The sequence below is a fragment of the Lepisma saccharinum genome, chromosome 28 (assembly GCF_977018435.1).
Source record: "Lepisma saccharinum chromosome 28, izLepSacc3.1, whole genome shotgun sequence".
Lineage (NCBI taxonomy): Eukaryota > Metazoa > Arthropoda > Insecta > Zygentoma > Lepismatidae > Lepisma > Lepisma saccharinum.
In genome coordinates this window covers 30,424,880-30,436,525 of record NC_139256.1, presented here as the reverse complement: position 1 = coordinate 30,436,525, position 11,646 = coordinate 30,424,880, and the positions used below count along the sequence as shown (strand labels likewise).

Here is an 11,646-nt window from a genome sequence, read left to right as displayed (position 1 = left end):
ATATTCCGGTTTTTCTTTATTTCGAAAGTGTATTTCGTACTTGTGGATACCTGCATCAGGAGGACAACCTCGTGGGTTGTCATTGGACTTCACCTGTGGATCCAAGGGGAAGGAACGCAGTAACTTAACCCGAACCCTGGGATTATCCAGCATGCTCTGCTGAGCTTATAAGGTAAGTGTACTTGTGAAGTGCACCGCTACGCGGGACGTAGCAAAGTATACGAATAAGATGGATACCAATATACAACTGAAATCTGCCTAACATGGCGGTAGTTACACTTCCAAGCTGCCAATCAGAAAAGCTCGACATGTTACGGAAATTATCTCACCCTACTTGCGGTTAATCCACTTCTCTAATTGAACTCGAAGAACACTTACTTTAGTTTTCTTTAGACATCTTGGAACTAAAAACCGAAAAAAAACAAAAAAAAACAACAATCGCCATAAGGATTATCTCCAGATTACGCCGTAGAATGACCTTAATTTTCTCCGAATTGCTGTTGATTGCTAGGAATTAAGTAATAATACGCTTCGTTTAATAGTCACGCAAACTAATTTCCAGTTTGGGAAGCTTATACCGGGTGTCCCAAAAGTGTCTGTGCAGTTGGACCGTCATACATATTGGTGATGCGTTTAGTGCTGAATAATAATGAGGATGATGATGATAATAATGATAATAGGTGTATAGTCGTCTAACATGATTGTCATTTATTTAGTTTGCAACACAGCAGTCAACAGTTCTTTTAGAATCGCATCATTTCTCGTGGTATCTGCCCTCTACACTCACCTGATCTCTCTCTACCAGACTTTTAGCTGTGGGGTTATCTCAAGGGACATGTTTATGCATACAACCAAAAACAATTGATGATCTGCAACATACAATCTCCATCGCAATAGAGAACATCACTCAGGAAACCCTCAACTCCGTTTTTACGAACATACAGTAGCATCCTGTCCAATCGCTGGACATCATTTCCAACATCTACTCTAATCACCGAACCCTTCCCCACCACGGTACGTTGACATTTCCTGGATTCCACGTTTCATGACAATATCTGGACAGTGAAACGAATGTGCACAGTGACATCTTGGACACACTGTATTTCGCCAAAAGAAGTAACAACCTTGACAAATTCTGAAGAACATGTTCTTTATATGTAAAATAAAACAAAATATGAATTTATGGCCAAAGTTACCCAAAATTAGGAACACAAATATTCACTTACTTACTTCTGTTTTAAAAACGTATAAGCTTTTTGAAATCCGGTTTTTCAATAAAAAATCCTTGTTTGCATGATCCTCACACTAATCACGAGACACTGGTTATATTAATAAAACTGAGTATTGATTTAAAAAAATGGGGACGTGCTCACATAAGGAGCACCTGCTCCTTCAGTGAGTATCTGCTACAGTGGTGAGCATGTATTCCCATTTTAATGTGAATGAAAATTTGAACGCTCACAGAATTAGATAAACATTTAAATGTATGCAAACGTGCGACCCAAATGTACGTAGCCAGTTTATTAATAATTGATATGTGTACCAGAAGTCACAGTATACAAGAGAAGACTTAAACATAAATGTAATGTGAGGAGAGAAAATGCTCTAGGAGAGCCTATGAGGCGCCATCTTTGAATGCGTGTTATTCGAGACGCTCATAAAAGTGAGTGTACAATTGGTTGGTAATGATGGTAATTATTATAATTAATGAACAACTAAACCTCTGTAAACAAAACAGCACTACTTGAAAATTATTATGGTTTTTGTTTTAGTGAATCGTAAAATATGTGTGTGACACTCATGCAATAATTCGTTATTATTTCTTATTAACTCATGTTTTAACAACTGAAAGTTACAGGAACTAAAATAATTTAGTAGCATTTTGACTCATAAAGTACTCCTGAAAGCATAAATTGCCTATATCCCCTCTGCACAAACCTCCTGTAATTTTATGCTATCACATCCTTGAAAAGTCGTTCAGTGCAACTTCGAATTCGTTTGTGCAAATTGTGTTATTTTGGTGCTTACGTAAAAGGTTAACTTATTCGGAAATGTCAATTGAGTTTGTGTCCAAAATGTAAGCAGTATGATGGTTGACAGTTCCGTCTACTCAAGCCGGAAAACCTCAGGACGGAAGTTGCTTCTTCGTCCTGACATCTGTTGATTGATTTTAGAACCTATTATCATATAAGAACTGATTTCCTGTTTTCAGCGTATATAAGGGGACAATTTTAGAGTTGGTTTATCAGTCCACCTTTTGGAACACCCAGACGACATGAATTCCAAGACTTTCCTTCCTGTAGCAGTAATCCTCTGCGCAGCTATGTATGCAGTGGTACGTTTCGTGTACTCATGTCTAACAGTTTTTCTCACGTTTGGCTAAAAATGTAGTAAAAGCCAATATTAATGTAATCATCCGTAGCTGGCTAAATTGATTTTTATGTTTAAATGTAAAGTTGGCAAAAGGTAGTTTTGAGCTAAGTTTCTGCTAACAGACCATTCGAGGCTGGACCTAGCACTGTGAATCTAACCAGAAACCTCTTGATTACAAGGTGGGTGCGTTACCACTAAGCCATCTTGGAGGTCCTTTTCTAATTTATAGTCAATTTATATCTTCAAACTAGTATTAGCATACATATATACTCAAAAGTGACTCTGAAATAGCTTACTCTATAAAAACATTACCTGTAAAAGTACTATAAATATGTCTGTAAATGTGAGTTCATCATTAGTAATATGGAATTAGTATACAATTAGAATAAAAATTGTTTTTTTACTCCACTTTATGCACAGAAAGGCTCATCGGGACTGGAGCTACAGTTTAAAGTGCGGTGTGGTGCTGATCACACACCTCCACAATGGCCGAGTTCGTGAATGCGTGGAGCTATACCTCCCGCCCTATATGCCAACATGGCACGTTTGGACTTGGGATGGCCACAAAATCCGGGTAACGGTTATCCAGATTTCAAATTATCCGATATCCGTTTCGGATGCAACGGATAATCCGGATACCCGAATATCCGTAACATTCGGATATCCATACAATGCAACTATGTGAGGAATTTTGATTTCCGGATGATCCGAATTCTCCGGATAATCGGATTATCCGTTGGATCCGAAATCCGAATATCCGAAGAATTTGGATATTCGGATAATCCGAATAACCAGATTATTCGGATAGAACAGATTTGATAAAGGGTTTGTAGAAAATACGTACAGTGAATTTAGGACATGAAGAATTACCTAAAAAATATGTGGATAGCATCTAAAACGGATAAACGATAAGATTTTCCGGATAATGTTCAAATTCGGATATCCGTAATTTCGGACAATCTGAATATCCTGATAATTCGGATATTTGCAATTTGAACATTCATGGTATGGCATGACCTTTGAATATTTGAATTTGCTCTTAAATAACTAACTAGCCGACAGTAAAGACCGACTGTTACTCGGTATTTATTTATTTATTTATGTTGTTGTTGTTGTTGACTTTGCAAACTCTGCTACCAACTTATTAAAAATGTTCGCTATAGATGACTGTATATAAGTGTTAACCAATTTAATACTTGTGTTATATAGCTACATAGCTATTTAATTTATACAGATTTGTTCTGTAAAGAAATTTAATCTCAGCCATGAAGATGAATCATGAAGATATAAAACTGATGAGGAACAAACATAACAAAACACCGGTAAGAGAAGATTCATAAAATTATGCTAATTTTTAACACGATAATGCTCACATGAACGAATAGTATACATCTTGCAGGATGTTTTTGATTGGGTGGTTGAATCGTTGTTTCAAGTTCACTTTATGCACAGAAAGATTAATCGGGGCTGGACTTACAGTTCAAAGAGGGATCCGAACCACTGTGACATGTGCCTCCAGGTATCGAACCCGTTCTTACAGGGTGTAAAGAATACGTTTTCTGCTAATTCTCTTTCAGAGGAGCGCCCACCACCAGCCTCCTCCAGAAGCCATGAAAGTGTTGGAAGGTTGTGCAGCTAATAATAGCCTAACTAAAGGTAAGAATATCCATTTTGTTTCATTATTTATTGATAATGGATAGTCCTTTTCTTGGAAGTGCAGCCTCATCAAGGTTATCTTCTAAAGGAACAGATGTTTTGGAGAAATACATATTACAACTTTGTCGTGCTATATCTACAGGATGTCTGGAAAATAAGTAGTAAAAATTAAAGAGAATCTGGAATCACTGTATTTCTGCCACTCAGAAATTCCAACACGTTTTCGTGGGTAAATTCACTTCTTATTAGGACTCCATCATCAGAACACAGGAAAGAGCGTTTCTATTACTTCCATTTGAAAATAGTTGTAATAAGCTGATAGTGTATCAACGTTTACATAAAATGCTCTTATTTTCAGACCAGGCGAAAGAGGAATGGGCAAAGGACGAACCCAGTGAAGATTTCAAGGTATATCGTTCAATATGGAAAGATACATTAGACCATACAAGTATCTTATTTCATTCAAGTGTTTGGGTTGTACTTTAGTGTGACTAATCATTGAGTCTTGTGCCCCCTACTTCTTTGAATGTTAGTGTTAGCATGCTATATTATAATTGAACACTATTTATTGACTTAATAATGCCTAATGCATAGTGCATAACACATAGAAGTAGGTTCGGTCGTGTCACCTTAACAAATTCATTGTTTATAGGTAAGGTTTTCCCATTATGATCTGCTCAAATTAAACATCTCTCATAAATATGGTGAATATCAGGAAATCATTTTTAATTTACGAAGTCTAACTATATATATATATATATATATATATATATATATATATATATATATATATATATACTAACTAACTAATATATACATAAATAATTTGAACATAAAAATCGATCAACTTATACCGCTGCAAAGATACGTCTACGATATTGTCCATTAATCTCCTGTGAAGTAGAACGAATTTATTCACAACATAAGATCTCATAAGACACGAAAACTCTATGTATTATGAACAATTTTTTAAAACTCCCACTTATTAAATGTGATGTTCATTATTGAAATCGATAATATTTTTCGGTAGCTGACCGTGTTCATTGGTCATAATCTCTCTGTTCAAGGTTATCACATCAGTGCGAAACCTGGTCAGAACATGTTAATATCCATTTGTGAATATTCTTTCATCACAATTAATTTCTCATTGTCGAGATTAGCCAAGAGGACCAGAAAAGCGAAGACAATACAGTAGAATACGAAGCACGATTAATATAATTGAATACAAGACATTCAAGTTAATAAATGTGCAACAGCCAAAGAATATTAATAACAAGCTCATTTTATCTGCTTTTTGTAGTGTCTTATCTATTTTACAGTATCTCTTTTCATCATTTTCCTGCCTGTTTATGTTTCATTGTATGGGTTTTAGCTGTTCCACATCCTAGATATAGCAAACATGACCTCATTCATAACATCAAACTTTATTTTGTTCAACATAATAACTGCTCTCTTTCGTTGACAGTGCTTCAAGAAATGTGTGGTGGAAAACCTTGGACTGGTAAGAAAATAGTTTCTTATTGTAGTAGTATAGAAATAAATTCTTCCACTCGTCAAACGAGACTTTACATAAATAAGCAAAACAACATTGTGAAAAAGAATTGTGAACATCTTTTAGAATTCAGTGTGTAAAATAAAAGTTCACTTTGTTAACATTTGTAGACAATATTTTAGACATTGAAATTCAGAAATTACATAACAAGAAGTCTAATATTTTTTTGGGATTAATGTAAAATTTGGGATTTAAATCCATAAATTCCAATGTTCATATATACACGAAGGTTGAAGAACAACTCAATATACTCAGCTATGAACGATATGATAATAACATAATAATAGCTATACACGTATTTCAAAATTAAATTATGAATTTGGCAAGATTTATAACACAGTTTAGTGTATTTTGAATATGAGAATATGATTTTCATTTCCAAATTGCATAATACTGCTGGTGCATTTTATTGCAGAATAAGTATTATAGGATTTTATATTTTCATCAAAATAGTTGTGTACAATAGCTTTTACAGTCAACATACAAAGCTTCCTTAATCTTCTGAAATGAATGTTTCTGAGGACAACCGTTACGCTTTGTGAATACTCATATGGTTTGGATTACATTTCGCTAAGTAGTACATTGTGTTTAGACACTAAATTTATTATGTGTATTCTTTAACAGATCAAGGATGGCAAGCTTTGCACAGAGATGGTAGCCGGAATAAAGAAGCATTTTGAAAAGGAGGGCAAAGACACTAGTGTCATTGACGATGCTGTAAATGAATGTGGACAGATGCCAGGTGACATTTTCTTAGTTACTAAATCAACAGAACTCTTAATTATCAGTTAGAGAACATTTTGGTATGGCACAGGCTAATATCGTCGAAACGGAAAACACTGCGCATAAACTTCGAATGTAACTGTACACAAACGCACGGGGATAGATGCAATTTGACACTCTCTAAGTGTTACTGAACTCCAATGAAGGTTCAGATCTGAAATTCAGTAGAGGAAACTTTTATTTAATACGTGTAGTCCGTTTCACATAGTTGCATATCAGCACGCACAAGATAAAGTGATTTGTGAACTGGCCGCCATTTTAGACAAGCTGGTTGAAAGTGAAATATTTCAAATGAGTGAAATTTAACGGTCTCTCAACAGGGAGATAGCTGCTCGGTTTCGTTATGTTAATTCGGCCTTTATTAGTGCTTAAATTTAGGTTAGGTTAGATTAATAATGGAATACATTAATACAATATAATAACAGAGCCTTACCATAATTAGCGTTCAGCATACGACTAAGGCTATTGGCTGTTATATTGCTGACTATTGGCTCATGTGACTGTTCGTAATTAGCATCGGCACATGATCCGAATTGTTTGGTGTTTATTGATCATCGGTTTAGGTGAAATGGGATTCGGCGAAACGGGATATCCTATTTTGCCTAAAATGGCGGACAGCTGTCAGATCTGATTGACGGGTGCTGATAAGTGAGTATGTCATACTGCACTCTTACAGTTTGATTCTTTCAATGAAATCACGTTTAACATAAGTATAGAGGTGTATAAAGAAATGATATTGGTGCAAATCTGTACATATGTTCTTATATTGAATTAAGTTGAAGCTATTAAGAAAACGAGTGCCTAAATAGAAGAATAATCAGTTATTTAGCATTACGTAAGTATGACGAAAGTTGAAAATTTGTCAGTGAGATAATAGTAAATGGCAAATTTACACCAACATTTTCGAACGAAAATATTTAGTGTCAATATGTGGGAATTGATATGATTCGTTGTCCTCATCAAGAGAATTTTAATTTCAGCTCAAACCTGTGACGAAGCGTGGAAACTTGGGAAATGCATCAAGAAGTATATAAAGGTAAGTGTCTAATTATGGGAGTATGTGAAGTATTCCTCTAGGTAAATTTTCATCCCTGCCAGTGAAGACTTTAAATAGAAATATTCCAATTCAATTTTGATTTCAAACTTGTGTTTTCATCAGTACAATCTTTGTCAACATATTCAAAACTGTTAATGTGTGCCCAGATTATCAAAAGAAGCCAAACAATAATTTAAACACTAGTAATTATTGCCTAGAAAAGAGTATTATATTAATAATTTAGTGCAACGAGTTTTTAGGAAAGGGTCACAGTTTCGATTAAACACAGTGTGGTTCGGGTGTCGATTAGCTTGAATAAATTGGGCTTAAAACAAACTTATACCTTCCTGTATAATTGTATTTTTGTTATTTGACTTATTTTGGCACGACGTTAAGGAGTCGATGATTAGATGAAATTGATAAAGGGACACTTACAAAGAACATCTCACTTCCCAATTTCTATAGAACACAATTTTATTCCTCTAAATTGTGTTCCACATAAATATATTTTCTTATTTTCTCTCTGCGCTCAATAAATATTAACTTGCATACGGAAAGAAAAGTGATTAATTTAAGTTGCAGACAAATCCTTCCGAAATTAATTAAGATTTAAATGGCTGGGTATCAATCCTGAGAACGTAATTTGTGAGTCTAACACTTAACGCATAAGACAAGATTTACTAACGGAACAATTTTAAAAACTTTCCTAAAGTAGCACCATTAAATTGAATAGGGCTGGCACATACATTAAAGTACATGGTCTAACGTATTTTCCAACTTTTATTCTACAGAACGGAATACCAGGAGATGAACAAGAAGAATAAAACAGAACAGAGGTAGCTATTTATTTTTTATGTTACTATTTTCAGAAAAGCAGTTTCCTCATGGATAGTAAATTTTCATTCATGGAACCTCACTTCACCTTAACCGCTATTGTTACTCTTGTTTCCCGAAAAAAATCTAAGATTATTTTAAAAACTTGTGTTTCACGTTATGATTTGCGACAAACATAGATAAACTAGAATCATTTTCAGCGCTCTTGTACCTTTGTTTTTTAAAAAAATAGTCTTAAAATGAGGATAGACTCAATATGCAAAATAAATTGTGTTGGTTAACACAACCTTACTAACGTACATAACAAAACGAAGCGTCAAATTTACTCTTTGTTTAAGTCTGTAAAGTTTGTTTGTTAAGTTGGAATCCAAACTTTTCAGCATGAATTAATTTCTTTATTTAGATTGTTAGGTTATATTATTCGCTTCTGTGTGTAATTATAAGGTTTTCGTCTTACAAAAATAAGTCAGTATCTCAAACAAATTTAGCTAGAAGTGTGACAATTTCAGTGTGACATATTACCACAGAACATCTTATTTAGGAAAGTAGTTTTTGTATGTCCTTTATTGAAACAATACTATTAACAAATATTGACATTATACGTTTTGTAATATATTCGATGCATCTCCTCGACGCTACAAGTTATTATATTAATTTTCCTCCATTCATTAATGAATTTATTTATCTCTTTGATGTAGTAAAACTATGTTTTCAAGTTTTGACCATTGCACATGTATAAACATCCTTGATTTGAAAGTAGATCAAAATTTAAATTTTTCCTTTCCTATTATATGTTAATATTTTACTTTATATAGCTACTCATTTATATATTTCAGATTATGTGACGATGCATATTCTGCAGGAAATTCAGAAGAAACGGAACTACAAATTATATATGTAAAATAATTTTGTTTCAATACAAATAAAAAGTTAGCGCAAATGTCTTGTCTTTGTTTTGAAAAGTTAACAGTAATTCATAAATTTGTTAGTAGCATTTGTGGATACACGAAATATAAAATTATGGTACTGAATGGTCAAGAAAGTATTTCAATTTAGAAATTACCTCGTAATGTTCTTTACGTTAAGAACTATTTTCTGACATCTTTTTTCGGACTTCTTATTGAAAGTTAAAATTGTTGCTTATTGGCAACACTGTAGGTAGGTGGCGTGACCCTGACTGGACTACTTTCGTACCAGGGACATTAGTGATGGCAACCCGCGCTCTCATCTTCTGATCCGGCATTTCCCGTGAAGACCTGTTGCCAAATCTCACTGGGAAACTTTACCTTAGTCCGGAGACCGAAGTCCCCTTCCTAGGCGCCAAGCTAACGGTTCGATTCCAGGGTACGTGTGACCGGATCGGTTTTTACCCCCGACGAATAGCCGACTCGTGCATAAAGTAATGTTGAATAATAATAATAATAATAATAATAATAATAATCAATAATAATAATAATAATCAATAATAATTATAATAATAAAGACGTTGCTGACTTAACGTTGAACAAAATATTAATACCAATAGTTATCAGGATATGTATATTATATGTATAAACACAAATCATAGTCAAATCATAGATAACAAAAATGTATATTATATAACACAAAATAGGCACATTACACAACCCCTCACTATCACTCAAGCATTCACACTCTCACTCAAACTTCAGGGGTAAAATTACATTAAAATGAATACATTGGCCCTTTTTGTAGATACCAAGCAATATTTAGTTTTCCTATGAGCCGGGATGAATCTTAATCTGCGTCTGCAGACGTTAATTTGTTTAGGACCCAAGATACTTAGCTTTCATCTGCGCACGCTCATTAAATTCTGAAAACAAGCATAACACGTAATCTTTTATATTTTGCAATTTATTAAAACATTAAATAATTATTGTAGAATTATCACAAATGCGCCTAGACATCAAATGCAAGGCACATACATGTTTACAGAATGAAAACTGAAGACACTGATGTATGAATGTATTAAAAATAGCACGAAGTTAGATTACTTCCTTAATTAACAAACTTGAGAGGTGATCTCTGCAAGAGATACACGATTTACGCAGTTTTAATCAAATATTTAAGTGTACACACCTAATATGACATAAAGATAATTATTCATACGGCTCGGCGCAGAGTATGGGAAAAGCAACAGTATGCTGTGAATCGATCTTCCGAATAAGAAATTGTCGTGAAATTTAGATTATGTTGGGCAAAAATTCAATTAATACCTTTATGACTTTTAATTTAAATCTGACGGCCGATCTTTGGAGTCTTGGGTCGATGATCACTCACATATATAGAAAATTAACAGTTGTATACTGTACCATCTCGGCATTCTTGACGTTCCAGCGATGTTTACCGTAGTCCTTTAGACGGTGGCGTGACGTCAATCCGCTGTCCTCCTCACGACACTCACACTTCCCCACGTTACTTCTTTGTAACGGCGCTTCGCAAACTTCTTGAACACACTTTCCTTCTACGCTTCGACATCAGGGTGACATAGATGCTTCGTGTTGGAGCAATTAAATGCTTCGACATCGTCTCTCTCTCTACTCGGGGGACGGCGAAAACGGGCGAAGTTGCTATACTGGGGCATTCGTGGCTTCTTACCGCTAGTCTTACGCGGGGCGTCGGCGTCGTCTCAAGACGCAGTAAGTGTTGCTTCATCTCTCAATCTCCTCTTCTAGACGGTATCTATAAGTGAGGGCTGGTGTCACTTCATCTTCCCGTTCCTCTCTTCGATCTCTCTCCATAGAATTTTCGTCGGGCGTCGGCGTCGAAGTACTCAAGGATGCTGATTCGTCTGGCGGCTTTTGGCGGTATCGTCACATGACTTCATATCGGGCTGCGGACGTCATTTGTGGCGGCGAGGCGTTTGTGGCGTTTGTGGTGGCGTTTTAGCGGTGTGGCGTTTGTGGTGGCGTTTTAGCGGTGTGGCGTCGGGACGCTGAGGGGTGATCTGCTGCGTCGGCTTCATGCAGGCTAGGAAGACCCATGCCCCCCTTCTCTTGTGCTTTAGCCCGCCTAGTAATATTACTATTCCTCGTCACAAAAAGAATAACACAAATCCAGTGCACAGGTCACTAATTAACACTGCGTATTTATACCACTAGTCACTGTCACTCACGCAGAGTAAAACACAGGGCGCGGTAGAAAATAAAGACAAAGTCCAGAATCTTACTACGACTGTCGCAGAGGTGTTGCCGGATCAAAAACTGGCGGTATATTGTGTGTGTTCGTCTGTTCTGCTACTATTTAAAGACAACTTGAAATTTCGAATACTAACAGACTGACTTTTAGGCGCGCAAAATCTGAAGTTCCGTCGTTGGTGATCAAGCGTCCCTTTTTTGCTTGGTCCAGCTTCTTCAGGCACACGTGTTGCGTTAGAATGGGGGGAAAAGAATAG

At 35.5% G+C, this 11,646-nt stretch overlaps 1 protein-coding gene across 1 annotated transcript; it reads left to right on the top strand.

Annotated features, from left to right (window-relative positions):
- Nucleotides 1-2,258: 2,258 nt before the first annotated feature.
- On the top strand, nucleotides 2,259-9,174 carry LOC145980810 (general odorant-binding protein 56h-like). The gene is made up of 8 exons (XM_083113902.1): nucleotides 2,259-2,335; nucleotides 3,951-4,029; nucleotides 4,388-4,437; nucleotides 5,495-5,530; nucleotides 6,206-6,323; nucleotides 7,345-7,400; nucleotides 8,192-8,236; nucleotides 9,071-9,174. Exons 1-7 carry the CDS (start codon nucleotides 2,276-2,278, stop codon nucleotides 8,222-8,224), a joined length of 432 nt encoding a protein of 143 aa, XP_082970028.1. The 5' UTR covers nucleotides 2,259-2,275; the 3' UTR covers nucleotides 8,225-8,236; nucleotides 9,071-9,174.
- The last annotated feature ends 2,472 nt before the right edge of the window (nucleotides 9,175-11,646 follow it).

Coding starts and splice junctions, on each gene's coding strand:
- LOC145980810 (XM_083113902.1), top strand. CDS start 2,276: ATGAATTCCAAGACTTTCCTTCCTGTAGCAGTAATCCTCTGCGCAGCT. Junction 4,438..5,494: donor AACCCAGTGAAGATTTCAAG/GTATATCGTTCA, acceptor TTTCGTTGACAG/TGCTTCAAGAAATGTGTGGT. Junction 7,401..8,191: donor GCATCAAGAAGTATATAAAG/GTAAGTGTCTAA, acceptor TTTATTCTACAG/AACGGAATACCAGGAGATGA.